The sequence below is a fragment of the Rhyacophila brunnea genome, unplaced genomic scaffold (genome assembly GCF_057557595.1).
Source record: "Rhyacophila brunnea isolate RB1 unplaced genomic scaffold, BYU_Rbru_1.0 scaffold_23, whole genome shotgun sequence".
Taxonomy (NCBI): Eukaryota; Metazoa; Arthropoda; class Insecta; order Trichoptera; family Rhyacophilidae; genus Rhyacophila; species Rhyacophila brunnea.
This window is the reverse complement of record NW_028232893.1, coordinates 30,144,248-30,163,507: the sequence shown is the minus strand read 5'-3', so window position 1 is coordinate 30,163,507 and position 19,260 is coordinate 30,144,248. Positions and strand designations below refer to the sequence as shown.

The following is a 19,260-nucleotide window of genomic DNA, read 5'->3' as shown; positions in this document are numbered from 1 at the left end:
ATTGGGCACTATTGTCGAATCGCCCATAGCATACCTAAACTATTATGGTTTGGTTTAGGTAGGGTTTAATTGAGTTTTAAAAAACTAAACAGCACGATCTGTAAATTGTATTCTTAGTTCAATGATTGACAATGTTTAGTGTCCACTATTTATGTCAAATCTTAACAGCCTACCCACACCTTTCGACACTAGTAGTCAGTCGAGATAATAGATAAGTACTGTCAATTCCCTCAATTTTATAAAGTAAAAAGCACGCTGTCACTTTGTTTCTTTGCATGGATTTTCGTCTGGAGTTATTACCAACCATCTTGTGTTTCGCTTTCAACGAGAAGCGTTGTCGAAAAACGGCGACGTTGCAAATAATTTTCAACGGTCGTGATTTAGAGCATTGCCGGCTTTATTATTATTTATTTTCGTGATCAACCCTTACTATTCGTTGGATTTTATACTGACTCGGGCCTCTCCAGATACACAGAGACATCCCCAAATGGAGACCATTCGTGGGTGTAATAGTACGTATGTATTAATTAAAACACTGCAAATGTAAATTATCAAAAAAAAACGTCTCCAATTGCTAGGTGTCTCTGGTAAGTGGAGTATTCACATTAATCATTTAACCACGATGAATGAAAATAAAGTTTCATTCATGAATAAATAATAGTTTAATTAAAATATACATTTGTTTGCATAGGTACAAAATGGTGTGGTCCTGGTGATAGAGCCAGTAACTACAGCGACCTTGGGAAATGTTGGAAAACGGATATGTGTTGCCGCGCTCACGATCATTGCAGTGACACAATTGCCAGTGGTGAAACTGCATACGGGCTGAAGAACAATGACATACACATCAGGTAAATCTCGTTTTAATTGCAGTTTTTAATTAATGTATTTATTTGTGAAGAATTTCAGCCTTACTCTTTTTGGGCTAATGGAATCTATTAGGGCACTGACAACTAGTTTTATGGCTAACTCTGCCCTATACCAGGAGACATTTTTGAAGGTCTAAAGAGATGCGTGGTCTGGATGTGGTGGCACATTCACAAATATTATTCGTTTAATTAAAACATGACTGGTAATTTGTTATAAGTTATTGCTCAAAAAAGGTAAGAGTTCAAGTTAAATAAAGTTGTAAAAGTTCATCAAAGTAGGTAAAGTTCAAAAAAAAAAAAAAAATGATAAAACACTGAAGTCCATACGAGAAAGCGCGAAAAAAAGTTGGGCCTCTGTTGAGGAACCAATGGTCTATGAATACACTCAAACTGTCACTGTGACAGTAGATATAAAATAAACCTTTACTCTAAACTCTACCACACCCGTCAGGGTAATTTGGTGTTGGTCTATGTATGTTTGTGTTACCGAATATTTGTTATTGATTTTCCATCATTTGCGTAATTCGTACAATTTGATGGTCTGTGTTTTCGGCCTATGTACTGTTTTAAATCTTGTCAAGCGTAATGCTAGCCTTTCGAGGATAATGGGACAACTGAACGCCAGGACAATTGGACGCCGCACTATCGTAGACACGGAAACAGAACGTAGACGAGGAATTTTAATCAGTTTATATCTACTACTTAGTAGTCTTAATTCATTTTACTCTAACATAATTATTTTTATTGCGGATTAAGAATATCCTTGCATACGGCTTTATATAAAAATAAAAATAAACTTTTTTCGTTGGACCTTAAACATATGCACGATTAAATCATTATTTACGTGTACATATTTAAATTCTCACCAACTATTAAATCATAATATAATAATTTAAATTAAATATTTACTTACTTTAAAAGTACCAATAAGTACCTAACGTATATTTATTTTCGAATTATGTGGCGTCCAGTTGTCCCGGTGCCAAATCGCCCTAGACCGCCTTTCGTGTCCGATGACCAGGGACGGCTCTAGTAAAGGAGCTAAATGTGCGCTGCACTTCCATCATGGATAAAATAAAAATATATAATATAAAAACCCACATGTATTCAAGAGAAATACAATATCCAAAACTTATACGAAATCATTCATTTTAAATTCCGCGCGTCAAATTGTTAAGCGAACCCTTTTCGACGCACCAATACAAACATAATCCCGTCTATGACGCGCCGCGGTGCAGAATTTAGCGTGTACCTTGAATATTATATGTTTTTCGAGGTCATCTTAGTATAACCTCACGCTGCGAATGAAGCTACTAGAATCAAAACCACCAAAGTTCTATAAGACTACATGAGGCTTTGCTGGAAACGATGTTGTTCAAGTTAATTTTCTGAGAAGCCTCCTGTACCAACTATTTTGTTTTCCGTGTCTGTTGTTCGGTGGCGAATCTAACTGGATTGAAAGTGAAATAATTATTAAATATTTGGTCCACCTGTCAGTAACAATAAAAAAACAGTGGTTCTAAAAACCATATTTTTTTTTCGACCATGTCCGATCCTATTAGGATCATATGGGCCTCCTCAGAGTAGAGGTTTGTATTAACAGATTTTGTTTTTTTACGAGAAATGGATGTCAGCCACTTGCTCAACTATAAGTTCCATACCCTGACTTACTCACAAATTGAAAAACAATATGTGTACTTTGCCAGACCCAGGATTCGAACCTGGGACCCACGGCGTGATAGGCCAACGCTTATGCCGCGTGGCCACCGTAGGTGTCACACATAGATTAGTGATTTAGTGATATTATATAGTAAACCAAGCGAAATATCGTTTCGAATATATAGGTCTGGACTGGAATGAGGCTATAAAAAAATGTGCCATATTATGTGGATAGATTTTCACCATAGGGCATCATTAGAAAAGGGGAAATGGAGTAAGTCGATTCTACCATCACCACGAGAGGTGCCCTGGTTTGTAGAGTCTTCTTTGATGAGGAATGAGCTTAAGTTAATACTGAGGCTAAGAACAGGGCACACCATGGGCAAAAGATTTGATGTCGTCATGGGAAGAAGCGAATCGCAGATCTGCGATGAATGTCATGTTTTAGAGGACATTGTACATATAGCACTGCAATGCCCCAAATATGAAATTCACAGAGTACAGCTGCGAATTGCAGATATCTATGAGAATGTCGACGAATTGAAGGGTGTCCTGGCGGTGGGTAAGACGGAAGAGCTAGGCAAAATTGTAAAGTTATTTAACAGAATAGGAGTGAGGACCTGATCGACGGATCCCCTTCTAGAAGAGAAGAGGCGATATGACAGCGAGTCGCAGTCAAAGCCTCGGTAAAATCACAAAAAATATATATATATATATATATATAGGTCATTTAGTAATAGCCAAATTGTTTTTAAGTGAAAAGTTCCGGGATAATCATACAAATTTTTCAACTACAGATTTTAATACGGTAACCTCAATAACGACATTATTGACAAATCTAAACTTAAAAATGAACAAATAGTCTTATACAGTAGAGAAGATTTCTACGTTACTGATGGAGCATTGTCGATACTTAAATTTTTCACTAATAATAATTTACTGGAAGTAATTAGCGAAAGTGTTGCCCTATTAAAAATAATGTGTATAATCCCGATGAATTCAGTGGAAAGTGATCGTTGTTTCTCAACTTTAAAGAGGGTTAAGTCATTTTTGAGAAATACCATGACTCAAGACAGACTAAATGCTCTTGCGACAGTTTAGAAAAACAATTGATACAGTCAATATCAGACTTTAATATTTGTGCTATCAACGTGTTTTCAAAATCCAAGTATCGGAGGATGGACTTCTTGTATAAATAGGTGAGTCTGTTTTTGCACTTCTTCATATTCTTGTCACCGGCCGCCACTGCCGATGACCTAGACATACAATAGCGGCAGGTGACACTACATCTCTCGGAAGAGTTGTGTTGCGTGTCTCGCGCCACACGTATCTTAAAACGCCTTCAAACTAGATCCTTATAGCAGTAGTGTCGCGTATCACCTGTCAACGGCTATATTTTAATCAGGTCAACAACATATTATAGATCAGGGTTGGCGAACCTATGGCACGCCAATGTTTTATTTTGAAGATAACATACATAAGAATTTTACATAATCATAACACAGATACATAAGAATTTTACAAATAAAAATAAAAATACTGACGACATAGCCATGCCTATTTTCTTCGGTTTTTAATATTATTTTACAAATAAGATTTATCTATCGATGCGCAAACGGCAACAACGAAATGCGTAAATGACAGATCGCATTGTATAAAAAATAGCATGCAAATAGATACTACAAATTTCAAGTACGTTTTTCATTACGTTTGTAAAATTAATGTAAATATATAAGTTTATAGGTCGGTCCTTAGGCTTTATGCGTCACACATAATATTATGGCACTGACCTCATCAGGAGGCGGGAGTAACCGTCTCGTGAACCTCTGATTTTGATTGATTTACAATGCTTATGACCAATCAGGCAATTAAAAATGAAAATATTCAATCAACAAACCTGATGAAATTTATCGACATTCGTAAAATGCTTCAACGATCTCATTGAACATGGAAAAAATTATTCAAAGAATAATAGATATAAAAAGGCTAGAAACACGCCGAAAGATAGAATCTCAAGAACTAAATTGTAATTTTTCAAAAACTGCTCGGCACGTCATGACAGCCGAATAATATTTGGGAAATTTTGGCACGCGTACGTAAAAAGGTTCGCCATCCCTGTTATAGATAGTGAATTACTGCTTTTTTATTTTTTCAGACTTAGTTGTGAATGCGATCTAAATTTTCACAAATGCCTGATGAACTCCGATGATGCCGGGAGACTGGTTGTGGGAGAGATTTATTTTAATGGCATCAGAACTCAATGTTTTCGATATGATTATCCCATCATAAGATGCTTAAAATATTCCATGTAAATATATGTTTTTATTCTTTAAAATATCATCCATATATGACGTCACGGACATGGGGGTCTGGTATAATGTGATGATTTATAAGAAAGATGGTAGGGGCTGTGGAAAATCTGTTGTCACACAACGACTGGTCCTATTTTTTCGGTCACTCCCGTTGTTGTCTATGTATAAACTGACATTGCCTGACATTGTTCCATAGAGTGCTCATACTGGCGCGTCTGTCGTGTTCACACAGGGAATGGTTTGATTTGAATAGATAAGTTACATGATAAATAATACACTGGCATTAATACACATTCTACAAATGTAATGCATAGATCAATGCTACTAATTTTTAGATATTACCACCGGTTTTTGTTTGAAGGACTAATCTGACTGTGACAGCTGATGAATAACAGGAATGTATATATTATTTAATAATAATACTGATAGTTAATATATTTGATTTGAGAATTTTTTATAATTCAATTTGAAACGAGAAAGGGCGAATCGATATGTCAAGCAATCTGGGATCTGGTTTTGACAGCTGAAAAGTGGACCACTCGTTGCTTGTGCAAAAAGTTATGCTCAGGCTTTATTAATCTAAAGATGGCGGTGCACAAAACCAACAAAATACACTCTTTTCTGAGAATTGAATATTCCGTATGAACTTTGAGAGTTCAAAAATGTTACATTTATGTAAAGATATAAACTAAAAATATTTTGTGACAATGAGGGAAAAAGGTTCAGAAAAAAACAAAAACAAGTGTGACGCAGTGGCGAAGGGTAGAGGTAGGCTGTTAAGATCCGACATAAATAGTACATATAAAACTTTATCAGTCATTCGTATTTGTTTTTATTGAACTAAGACTACTTAATTAAGCCCTGCCTCATCAAATCATAGAAGATAAATAATTACATATATTATATAAAACATCTAAAATTATGTGTGGTTTAATGTCATATTTTAGATATTTTATAGATAAGCGAATATTTTTTGACTATTAATTATCTACAATGACTTGGATTAGGAAGGGTTTAATTGAATTAAAAAAAAAAAACAACAAAAACTATCTACACAGTATTAAATACCTAAATATATATGACTGACAAATTTTAGCACTATTTATGTCGGATCTTAACATCCTACCTCCACCCTTCGCCACTGATGTGACGTAACCTATGGACGACTCCTAGCTTATTATGCATATATAAAAATTAAGGTAGGTACATACATTTATTAACGAAGTTACAAACAATAAAGATTCTTGTCATTATTGACGGAATTTGAAATGAACTCAAAAAGCGTAGTTATTACGTAATATGTCCAAGGTTATCTAGATAAGTAGAGTAAAAACTAAATAATGATTCGGTTGGTCGATAGTGTACGTGCGGATGGGGAGCCGTAATTAATACCTGACAGCCGATGATCGCGTATGCATATGTATACGTACTCGTACAGTCGACGAACCGAATCATTGTTTTGTTTACACTGTACGTGTCTTCTAATCACACTGAGCCGAAGATTATTCTCAATTTTAGCATGGAATACGCTTTATATATCGCCTCCCACCCCAAAACCGTTACGAAAAAAATTTTCTCGAGAGTAGCGCACCCCGCCCGCCCTGTGGCCAGCAACCTCAATTATTTACGCTACCTCAATAATTATCCCTTCAGTCGTTCGCGGACAGCGCATTGGTGATATCGTTTGTCCCGATTCCGATTGTTAATGTTCGGTAATTTCTTTATTCATACTTGGGCGCCTACATTTCTATATGGAGTCCGGAGTCCAGTTGTCCCATTCCCCCCTGGCGAGTCGCGAAGCGCCGAGTTTAATTTCATATTTATTGAAGGTACAGTAAAGAAGGTTTCACATAATTTTCATATTATGTGCCCGTATGTAGAGTTGGGTTTCGGGAATTCTCGAGAAATTTTCGAATTTTCCACCCCGAATCCCGAGTATAAAATTTTTTAATATTTCGGGAAATCCCGGATCTCGAGAATCTTTTCTCGGGATTCGGGATTTCTTTATTATCAAATATTAATTGAAAAAACGATTTTCTAAATGAAAAAAAATGGACAGAAACACAAAACGTTCGAAGACTGATCGGGGTATTTAACACAATTAAGCCAACTTCGACTCAAAATGAGCGCAATTTTTGTATCATCAGGGAATTTTGTGTCTCAAAAGCGTACGCGATTGTCAGACGCAGCGATTGACAGTATGTGTTTTTTTTTTAAATTTTATTTTAATAAGGAATGTTTTGAATTATTTTTGTTTTCCTACTTCTATTTTGTTTGTCTTCTTACACCTACGAATTGGTCATTTCTATGCCGGCTAACCGATCGCCGTATCCAAATATCTATATGTTTCGAAGGTTACGTGCGACTGTTGCAAGGCAGATCTGCGCGGTCTTCAGATGCAACACCGGATCGACGTTCTGGGAAGGTTTGATTTATGGCTGTGTGGCAGACGAGGCGAGTTTAGATGTGAGAGCCGGCATAGAATTGATACATGAGTAGTAGTATGAAGAAATATTTTTTTTTATTTTATTTTTAGAAGAGTGCCTTTTAAATGTCTTATTTACGAATTTGACACGACAGGGGAAAAAATCTACCAGTGGTTTGATGTGCCGTCTTTTTCACCTATTCTTAAGTTATATTAACATGTATTTATTTATACATACTATGGATTGTTTGTCACTATTTTACAACGTTTTATTAGCTCGTATTATCCAGTACAAATCTTGCAATCGATTTTTAACTAACTTCCCGACTAGCTAGACATTTGAAACTTTTAGAATATATCAGAATACAATGCCAATGCATTCTTTTAATACTTTAAGCCATCTTTAAGTAGAATTGAATTCATTTTCAGTTAATTCTGTTCACTATTATTGGTGCTAAGTGGGTGGTCCTAGCAACTAAATTATTAATATATACGTGCGTTACTATGGAAATCAAAATGAGATTTCAGTATACTATATTTGTTTGTTTTTTATTTACTTCATATCAAGTACAAGTTTGAGCATATTGAGCATAATAATTCAACAGAAAATTTAAAAACGTTTTATATAAAAAGTTATTTTTATCTTGTAATTATTTATTTATAAAATAAACCGTTTCAAAATAAAAGATTCCTCTCTTTTTTTTTCAATTACGCTATAACTCAAATCGAACCCTGATTTCCTCAATCCTCTGCCTTCACGTCATTTGATCCTCGGCTACTTCCCTCTAAACCAGCGGTCCCCAACCTTTTGGACCTCGCGGACCACTAAACTAAAAATCTTGAATTCCGCGGACCACTACCACGAATTTTTTCCACACTTGTTAAAAATTCTATGTCAATATAATAATAAAAGAATTATAATAAATAAACTTATTCAATACAAAAAATGCAAAAAAAAATCATTTTTAATTACTTTTTATTTTATCCCGAACTTTATTCAATTTATTTCTTCTTTAACGGCCCACATGCTTAGCGAAGGTCTTTTTAAAAAAAATCGGTTAAGTACATGCTCAAACACGCGCGTTAACATGATCTTACCCCCTACTTCATTTATCGTTTGTCAACTTATGGTTACGGCCGTATGTTGTAGCTTAACTACTGAAAAATGCCAATAGTAATGGCGTATTTCAAAAAAAATACTACCTTATTCTTAGGTCAATAATTATTATAATGCAAACGTTATTCGTAGGATGTTTATCACATTTGAATGCTCAAAAACATAGCTTATAATCAGTATCTTTAGAATATGTCACTATATAATGTTAACATTAATTTTACTAATGGTTTAGTAAATACGTTTAAAAATGAATAAATTCTAAAAAATCTTTACACCACTGCACGTCTGATACACTGCACACTGACATAGTTTAAATACCGTTTAAAAAAAAGATTTTTTTTCGGTTAGGTACTCGTACATGTTGAAACACGCGCGTTAACATCATCTTACTCCCTACTTCAATTTTAGTTTGTCAATTTATGGCTACGGCTGTATGTTGTAGTTTAACCACTGGGGGATGACAAAAGAAATGGCGTATTTCAAAAAAACACTACCTTATTCTTAGGTCAATAATTAATATAAAGCAATCATTATTCGTAGGATGTTTATCACACTTGAATGGTCAAAGACATAGCTTATAATAACTATCTTTAGAATTATCTTCAAATGTGTTAATCTTGCCGATTTTTTGAATAATAAAATGCCTAATTCTTGTCAAATTTGGGATCACAGAGATTATCAATATAATTTTTTATCGTAAATATTTTACAAACATTATCTCGTCATAAATTATACTAATAGTTTTATAAATGCGTTTAAAAATTAATAAATGTAAAAAATCTTAACAACACTGCACAGTTATGTACTGAAATATGACTATATTCTAAAACATTAGAGCGAGAGGTTTAAAAGAATACTATGTTATGTAATAAAAATACTTTATGCAGTCATCAAATATTTAAAATAAATATAAAAGATAATAAGGCTTCAAAATTATATAAATAGATTATCTACAACGTAGCTCTTTTTAGATGTTAAGTGATAATTACGTTAGAATAGCCTCGCTGGTCTACTTCCTTACACTGTATTTCCAGTAAAGGGTCTCTACCCGCTTACGTCAGATTCGACGTGTCCGGAAATTTTACGTACGCAGAAAGCCGTACCATAGTTAAACGTGAGCTGTTTTTTGGAAATAGATGACCGAACAGTGTTGAGATCAAATTCATAGAAATATTATCATATCTCATAGCTCGTAAGTATTAAGTTGTACCTAATAAATGTTCTTATAGAATTTATAGAATCTTATAAAATTGAGCTGTCCGAGCGGGTTGGTGTGTGGGTTTCCCTTCCCGTAGCCAAGTGTCTCTCGCTTTGAGACACCAGAGTTTCACTTTCTAGCTACAAACGGGCTATACTGTCCTAGAACATGCACCTTCTGCATTGCCCTAAAACCCGCTAGATAGACGAGCTCATAAAGTCCGGTGGATGTACATGGCAGCAAAGAACTAGGGACGGAGAAGAGTTAAGAGAGCTATGGGGAGGCCTTCATTCAGCAGTGGATCGAACACTGCTGATGTTGGTGATGATATGAATATGGGCCACGATGTCCAATGAGTAGTGCAGTGAAGGAATAGTGTAGTTAGTAATATACGTGAAACAATAATAAACACCCAGGCTTTGAATAAATCACATAAATAATTATATATTGTTACCTCACCGGGTTCGAGCCCGCAGCCCCCCAGATAAAAGACCAGCGCCTTACGTAGGAGGGCCGATATTCAAAAAACATAGGTATACATGGGTAACTTGTGATATAAATGAGATATAGTGACGTCCCGTCGGGGTAGGTAGATTCAGCATCGCTTACGGGTGGCAAATCGAGGAGAATTATTTGGTATTAATAGAAATAGCTAGGTACCTAAACTTAAGAGGGGACATGCTCGTCGTAGGTCAGAATTGAGTTTTTATTGTATTTTCAAACCATGATCCTGGACACTCCTTAAACGTTGTAGATAATCTATTTATATAATTTTGAAGCCTTATTATCCTTTATATTTATTTTAAACATTTGATGACTGCATAAAGTATTTTTGCTACATAAAATAGTATTCTTTTAAACCTCTCGCTCTAATGTTTTAGAATATAGTCATATTTCGGTACATGCATGTGCAGTGGTGTTAAGATTTTTTACATTTATTAATTTTTAAACGCATTTATAAAACCATTAGTATAATTTATGATGAAATAATTCTAGTAAAATATTCACGATAAAAAATTATATTGATAATCTCTGTGATCCCAAATTTGACAAGAATTAGACATTTTATTATTGAAAAAATCGGCAAGATTAACACATTTGAAGATAATTCTAAAGATACTCATTATAACCTAGGTCTTTTACCATTCAAGTGTTATAAACATCCTACGAATAATGATTGCTTTATAATAATTATTGACCTAAGAATAAGGAAGTGTTTTTTTGAAATACGCCATTTCTTTTGGCATTCCCCAGTGGTTAAACTACAACATACGGCCGTAGCCATAAATTGACAAAATATAATTAAAGTAGGGAGTAAAATTATGTTAACGCGCGTGTTTACTAATGGTTTTATAAGACCTACGACGAGCATGTGGGCCGTTAAAAATATGTTTTAATTAAAAATTCAACTCACTGGTTGGAAACAAAATGTATTAATGTATTAAATCACATACAAATTTAAAAGGACTGTAATTTTTGTCGATGTTTGGTTTACTTCCGTTTCTCTACGATGTTCTTAGTGATCAGAAACGACACGTGCAGATTTGAGAATTACTTTTTAATTACAGGTTGTATTACCTCCGGGGAACTCATGTGTATGAATTCTCTTCAGGTCCTGGTATTTTGGTGTGTTGGGAGAGACATTTCATGAATTGATATCGCATTATAAAGGGCACAAGTATAAAAATATTAAAAACACAAAACTTAGTTCGGTAACTCCGCGCAGAGTTAAATTTATTTTAGATGTAAGAACATAAGAACGACTGAGGGGTTGATTCGCTTTCGGTTACCGGGTCGCACTGCTCAATTTTTCGGGGTTTCACTATTATTAGGATATTGAAGTTAATCCCTCCAAACCAAAACCCGCCACGCACCACACCCGGTCTTAATCGAGCATATCACGTGGTCCTACATTGGCGATGTGAAGCATCTAATTCAGTTTGAGGCCAGGGATGCCCTAGGAGAAGATACCCAGGACTAAAGTTGCTACGCTCAAAGTGATCTCTGACTGAGTTTAAAGTTACATTCTAATGCAAAGTACTGGGGAGAGAATAGCACAGGGAAATTGTAAAAATAAAAATGATTCTAGTGCATATATAATAAAAATAATGAACCTAATCATACGGACAGCAAAAATTATGTGAAGAGATCTTCACGCCCGCAGTAAGACGCAGTCACAATTTTTTTAATGTAAGATAATTGGCCTTAGTGGCAACCAAGTCGGACGGCCCGATGGGCCCAACAGCTGGTTGGACCGACTTGAGCATCTCCTCTCGTTCGGAGCACATTCTGAGACATTCCCAGAGGATGTGGTTGGCATTCTAAATTTCCCCTCCGCATGGACATGCCGGACGGCTTACACGTCCAAGCTCAACGAGCTTAACAGCGAACCCACCGTGTCCAGTCACAAATTGACTGGTGTGATGGTTAGGAGTCAGATATTTGGTTATCTCCAATCGCCATTTAATATTTGGAAAAACATATATGTGTGCCGGCCCTTGGTTGATTCATCCCACCGTCGCTGCCTCGTCTTCCACGTCTTATTATTATAGGATATTTTTTGTTTGATTACACAATAACACAGGGCGTACAATCTTATAATATTGAAACGAGTGTAGTCTACAATGTACTAGGCTGTCGCCACACGGGAGGCGGACGCGAGGGTCACCTCTCACACTTTCCCCGGTCAAATTTGTACTGGCAAAAAACATCTCTAATTATTAACTCTTGTCTAAGGTGGCAGGGATAAGCGAAGAGTGTAAGAAGGGTTGAGTAGATTCCAGAATGTTCTTTGGTTTTCACAAATCCCGTTACGGATCGAGGCGGCCTTGGGCTGCTTGGCCGGCAACCACAGAACAGATAATTATTTATTAATTAATTATTTCTGAGTTCCCTGCCGGCAACTAACCGGTGGGTACGATCCGTACCTGAAGCTCGCCCCTCACGAAATCGCTTTCGAAATATTGTTTGTAATATTTATCAGGGGTTGCAAATTTGCGGGGCATGTAGTAATTCTACTAGATGGTAGTTGTTGTTTTATATTAGATTTTTGATATGGGATTGGAGACATCTCTTTGTGAAGGGTTGTATTTGGTATTAGTAGTTACATACTTCCCTAATTTTAAATTTATCCAAATATTCGCGAGTTTTATAAGATGTCAGGTGTATTTTTAAATGTATCTGAAATCGTGTTTAAATTTACTACTGTTCTGTATAATCATTAGCAACCTTAGCCCTAGTGGGGAATATTCAGGGCTCAAAATGGACCGGAACGCACCGGAGCGCCGTTCTGGTTCATAAAACCCCCAAAATCATCGTTCCGTCTCGTGGAAATATTATTTTGACTGTCTGAGCTAGATATAGATATTATAATAAAATATCGAACACACTTATTTTTAATATTTATACTATCGACCAAAGGTAGGTGCTTGATAGAATTTGGGTCGCAAAAAATGACACAAATGGAATAGTACAAAACTTAAATCTATTAAAACATTTATTTTTATAAAATACATATACAATTAATAATTATACTCATATAGTTAACATTTTCGTAAAAATATCGAGCGCTCCGGTTCGTAAAATTTTCCATTTCGAGCGCTGGGAATATTTATTTTCACGATGAAATAATAATTATACACTATAATAGACTTGCTATTTTTTTATGTTTATCTACTGAAGAGTGGCTTGCACAATAATGGATAAATATATTTTTTTGACAAAAAAGTTTGAATAAAATTGTTAATTTTAAATTTTCAATGCATCATTAATCACACACTAAGATTAGATTAGGTTGGGGTAGATAAGGTTAGGTTAGGTTGGGTTTGGTCTAAAAAGAAAGTTATAAAAAGTCATGTGGTCATCTGGACCACTATTACCATATTTTGTTAGTAATGTATCCATACAACCAGCGCTCGAAATCGAATTCATACAACGAACGCTCGACAATTTTCTGAAGATATTACGAGTAAAATAGTTATTCAATTTTATGTATTTTATAAAAATAAGTATGTTATATTTTTTTGTTACATGGCATATCAAGCTCAGACGGTCAAATTATTTTTTCCACGAGACGGAGCGATAACTTTACCGATTTCACGAACCGGAACGGCGCTCCGGTCCATTTCGAGCCCTGCATACAACACATTTCATAGATAGTGGAGTCATAAAAGGATGATAAAAAATGCTGTATTCAAAAATGGGGCGGCATTTTGTCTAGGGACGTCACTGATGAGATATTAATGGCAAGAATATTGAAAAAATGTGTTTTAATCTTTACTATGTCAAGTTTTAGTATAATATGTTGTTTAGTAGGTATATATTTAGGATTCTCTTAGAGCAATGTTTCAAAGGAAATCAATTTTCCGGTATTATTTACCGGTAGAGATGCCGTTCAATTAAATAATACAATTTCCCTTAAATATTGTTGCATTAGTTGTGTTGAGCTAAAAAAATACAAGATAAAAAGAACTTTTTATGTACTCGTACGTTTTTAAATTTTCTGTTGAATTATTATGCTCAATATGCTCAAACTTGTACTTGATATGAAGTAAATAAAAAACAAACAAAATAAATATAGAAATACTGAATACTGAAATGTCATTTTGATTTCTATAGTAACGCACGTATATATTAATAATTTAGTTGCTAGGACCCCAGACTCCTAGCAACCAATAATAGTGGATTGGATTACGGATTTCTTCCGAAATAAATTTTCATACAAAAAAGAATTAACTTAAAATGAATTCAATTCTACTTAAAGATGGCCAAAAGTATTTAAAAAAAATGCCTTGGCATCGTGTTATGATATACTCTAAAAGTTTTGAATGTCTAGCTAGTCGGGACGTTAGTTAAAAATCGGTTGCAAGATTTGTTCCGGACAAGCAACGACCGGACAAATAAGAATACGAGATAATAAAAACGTTGTAATAACTCGAGTCTGAAAGCATTCTAGCGGATTGGCAGATCAGCGTTATCTGTCCAATATATAAAAAAGGAGACAGACTGCGATGTGAAAATTTCAGAGGGATATCACTCCTGAGCACAAGTTATACGGTATTCACAATGATCCTGAAGACAAAACTGGAAGGTTACGCGGAAAACATAGTAAGTGAATACCAAGCTGGCTTTAGGGCAGGAAGGTCTACAATGGATCATCTCTCTTCACAGTTCGCCAAATACTGGAAAAATGCTGGGAATTTGATGTGGACATGTATCAGCTCTTTGATGATTTTAAGTAAGAATATGACAGCATCGATCGGGAAAAACTATTCACTGTCCTTCTGGACTTTGAAATTCCACCGAAACCATATCATATCGTATCATCTCTATAAACCATATCATATCATATCTATAACCGAAATCAGACTTGTTAGAATCACACTGCAGAACACACTCCCAGGTGAAGGTGAATGGCCAACTGACGGAGGGCTTTGAAGTATCTCGGGGTCTAAAGCAAGGAGGCGGATTGGCTCCCATGCTGTTCAACTTAGCAATCGAACCCGCTATCAGAAAGTCTCAAGTGAACAGGAGCGGCACTATATTAAGCAAACCGAGCCAACTGGTTGGCTACGCAGACGAACTCAACATGATGGGCAGATCCATACAGGTTGTTAAGAAATAGTTTGAACACCTCCAAAAAGCCGCACTAGAGATAGGCTTAAGATTAAATGAAAACAAAACTAAAGTCACGGTAAAAAGCCGACAAAATCAGAGTAGGCTGGGCCAAAAATCCAGTTTTGGAAACCATCAAGTTGTCAACCGATTCACATACCAATATTACAAAAGAGAACGAGGAACTGGAAGAAAAAAAGCCCGAATAACCGCTGCAAATAAATCGTACTTCTCATTGCTGCCCATATTCAAATCCAGAAATATCCACAGAAAAACTAACACCCGGCTCTATAAAACCGTCATACGCACAGTCGTTGCATACGGGTGCGAGTCATGGACGCTAAATATGAAAGCAGCTGAAATGGTGGACTGCTTCGAGAGAAAGATCCTGAGGCGGATATACGGACCCATAAATGATGGTGGGGGTGGCGAATTAGGTACAATACGGAACTATACCGCTTATACCAAGATTCAAAACTCTCCACCTTCATAAAACTCCAGAGGCTAAACTGGGCAGGCCATGTCCAGCGCATGCCTAAGTCACGAATTCCGAAGAAGATCCTCGAAGGAAACCCAGGGGGGAAAAGGCGAGTGGAAAAGCCACGCACACGATGGGGTGATAACATTACAAAAGATGCCAACCAGCTGCTAAAAATCTGGAACTGAAAAAGACGTGCGGAGGATCGTTCCGGCTAGAGGATGGCGGTGGAGGAGGCCAGGGCTCAGCTTGAGCTGTAGCGCCATCGAAGAAGAAGAAGAAAAATAACTCGTCTTAACCTTTCCTTACATAGTGTTCCCATTCAACAACAACCTGTATCACACATTCTTTATAATATAAATATTATTTTTGTTGAATGAAATTTCGTTTAAAAACGTGCAGTTCACTGCAGTGTGCTGACAAAACAGTTGTACTTTTTATTCACAGATGCCACTGTTTTAAATTCATATTTTATAATAATATTAAACATTAAAAATACGAAGGATTTGAAAATTAATACGTACAATAAAGTGTTCCTATCACGGATTTAAGGGTAAAAATCTGATCTTATTTTCGTTTACCTGTCTTACTTTTCAAACTACTTCGAGCGTCTTCGGTTCCACATCTTTACGATCAGGCGCGTACACAGTAAAATGGTTTGGGGGGTTCCGTTTCGAAAAAAAAATATCCATAATAATTAATTATTGATTTTTAAGGGGGTGGAAGGGATCGGGGTTAACAAAATATTGTCTTCCACATTTACCCCCTTACTACTTATAGCATCTCGTCGCTTCAACAATGGACACCCGCACCTTTCTGGGTATAGGTATTCACCATACCCAAACACTTCCCAATTTGAGTCTAGCGATAAATACCTGCCCTGCAGGTATAACTAAGGGTGTCCACCTACGAGCAACGTTCCCTCTATTTTTTTCTATTGTGTATGCGGATCATCAACGCATCTGAGCAGTGTCACTCGTCACCCATTTCGAAGGTCTTCTTCTTTTAAAAATTTCCAATTTCGTAACAGTATCCCGGTGTACTTCTTGACTTAAATGCCTTTTTAAAAGATACAGCATTCATTCAATCCACTTCTTTCAAGACGTGAATTGTCCTTGCATATTTGCTGCAGAGCATATGATGCATTTGACACAATCATCTCTTTCATCTCCAATCAAGCGGGTAGCACAGACGATATTATTTGAGTAATGATTTAGCATGCCGGGCGCATATGTCCAGCATGGTCGCTGTGAGACACGAGATTGGGCAGAACAAAGGATAAAACGAGACAGAAAAACGACTGAAAAGGTTGCATTTTTTCGTATGGCCGTCCGAGACATGACTCTATCTTAGTTATATTCAAGGCCTGAACAAAAACGATGCATGAATGCGAGTGAGAAAGTATTCGGTACCCTTATTATCTCTGCGACACGCGCTAGAGTAAGATAAAAGGTCTACATATTTTTGAGTCAGTTTCCAAAAGTATCGCTGGCAAATCGTGGTGAATCGCTTCACGTAGCATCGATAATCTGCGAGTTCGTGTTGCTAAATTTGCTATTTTTTGTGTTAAACATAAAATCAGTGGTATATATTTTTAGTTAATTAAGTAGGAAAGGTGGTTCTGCGTGTTGTATTAAAATATGGTAGCCATACTGATAAGCAAGAAGATGGTATTACGTTTCATATGTAAGTTGATACATGTTCGTGACAATTTATTTGTATATTATTATTTATTTTAATATCAGTGACCTAGTGTTTCTTTAAATAACTTAAATTATGGATATCTTTACCTAATGGTTGCATTTTGACCGCTTAAAAATACTATATAACGTAAAAAAATAGAAAATTATATTTTAATTCTGAGCGTCTAGTGCGAGCACTTTGGGCGAGCACTAGCGAAATGGTCTATAGTCTCGAACATTTGTAGGCGAATGCGTTCGCTCGCCCACAAACCAAACGCACGGCACGTAGCTTCATTTAGCAATGCAACGGGTGGCGTCTAGATGTATCTATAGTCTATGGTTATATTAAATCTATGTCACCAATTCTTACTTTTTGCGAATGCATTGAAGATGGCATTTCTGTTTTGACGATTTCAGGTAGTCATTCCAATTTAAATTTATCGCAGGATTTCTTTTTAATGATCGCATTTAAAATATCACATCCACTCCTTTTTGACATTTTTAGGGGATAAGTTTCCTATAATTAATAAGTATAAGCTATTGTACTATAATTATGTAATTGTGCAAGCAGTCGTATTGTTCACTTGAATTGTTTGCTACGTACACTGAACACACCTGTAGTTACTACTAAAATCTGTCAAAGGAAACTTTATTTTACAATATTTATGTGTGAGGACTGTGCGGGGGATGAAAACATGTGTGCGGACACATTTTGGTAGGTGTGCGCGCGCACACCTACCAAAACGTCCGTCGCAAAGTGGTTATCAAATAAGCCTAACGGTCATAATAATTATTATTAAAACCGTTAATGTCCGTTTGTGTCGTCCGCGCTGTCATGTCTTTTAGACATAGCTTATCAGAATATTAAAGTAAATATTTGATGCTTTAGATAGTTGCACCAATGTGCCACTAGTCTTCCAATGGCCACAGGTTTTGCGTGTCGTAGAATGCCACGATATGAAGCGTCTAAATAATTTGTATTTCTTCCGTTTCTGGAGGGTTCCGAACCCAAAAACGTCCCCCCTCCCTTATGTGCGCGCCTGTTTACTGTTTAATTAAGGGTGTATGTAATAAAAAAAACTCATGCATATAAAATAAAATTTTATTAAATGAATTGCTCATTACTACAACATAATGGACGCAAAAATATGTTTAAAATTATGATTACAATACTGTTGAAAACCTATATTTAATTAGTAATATTTATACTTATATAATGTTAATATTATAGATTTAACTTTATGTGCAAAATTAATCAATAACTGATTTATAAAAACAATCAATTTCTGCATAGAAACCATGACATTACAAATCTTCAATAGAAAATTATTATACAAAATTATTACGATGTCATTTTCTCAATTAAATTTCATATCATAGAAAACACGGTATGAGAACCACTGACCTTTCCATACAAAATGAAAATTGATTATATTTATATGTATAAAAAACATCACAGAATACTTAAAAGTAATTATATTAAGATGATTTTATTTTAACCAATAGAAATTATTTTTTATACAATATATTGGCAGCTGATAGCAAAATAATTTTAAAAACCATATTCAATATTACAATAGTTAAAAAAATGATTGTCTTGGTATAGATATATCATGATAAATCGTCCGGTGTTCTAACATAGAACTAAGCTCATCACAGTATAAAAAGTACTGAATTATATGTCAAATGTTAGCAAGTAGTGGCGCCCCCACTCAGTGGACAACGTATAATACTAGTGGATCTATATATTTATTTGTAATTCAAAGAATGCATCATAATTTGTAATATTGTAAAGGCAATAGCACACGTGAAGCAAATACGGTCTTGTTTTTCTGGTCGGTACCGACTACATTTTTATACATGTGTGCTTCGGCCCTAATTATATTTTTATTAAGTACCTATTTTAA

At 35.5% G+C, this 19,260-nt stretch overlaps 1 protein-coding gene across 1 annotated transcript; it reads left to right on the top strand.

Moving 5' to 3' along the window:
* Nucleotides 1-675: 675 nt before the first annotated feature.
* On the top strand, nucleotides 676-15,203 carry LOC147069839 (phospholipase A2-like; the record flags this gene model as incomplete). Its single annotated transcript, XM_085950352.1, has 4 exons — nucleotides 676-851; nucleotides 4,684-4,836; nucleotides 7,377-7,472; nucleotides 14,969-15,203. Coding segments are annotated over 4 exons (660 nt in total), but the record flags the coding sequence as incomplete, so codon positions are not given.
* Nucleotides 15,204-19,260: the final 4,057 nt, after the last annotated feature.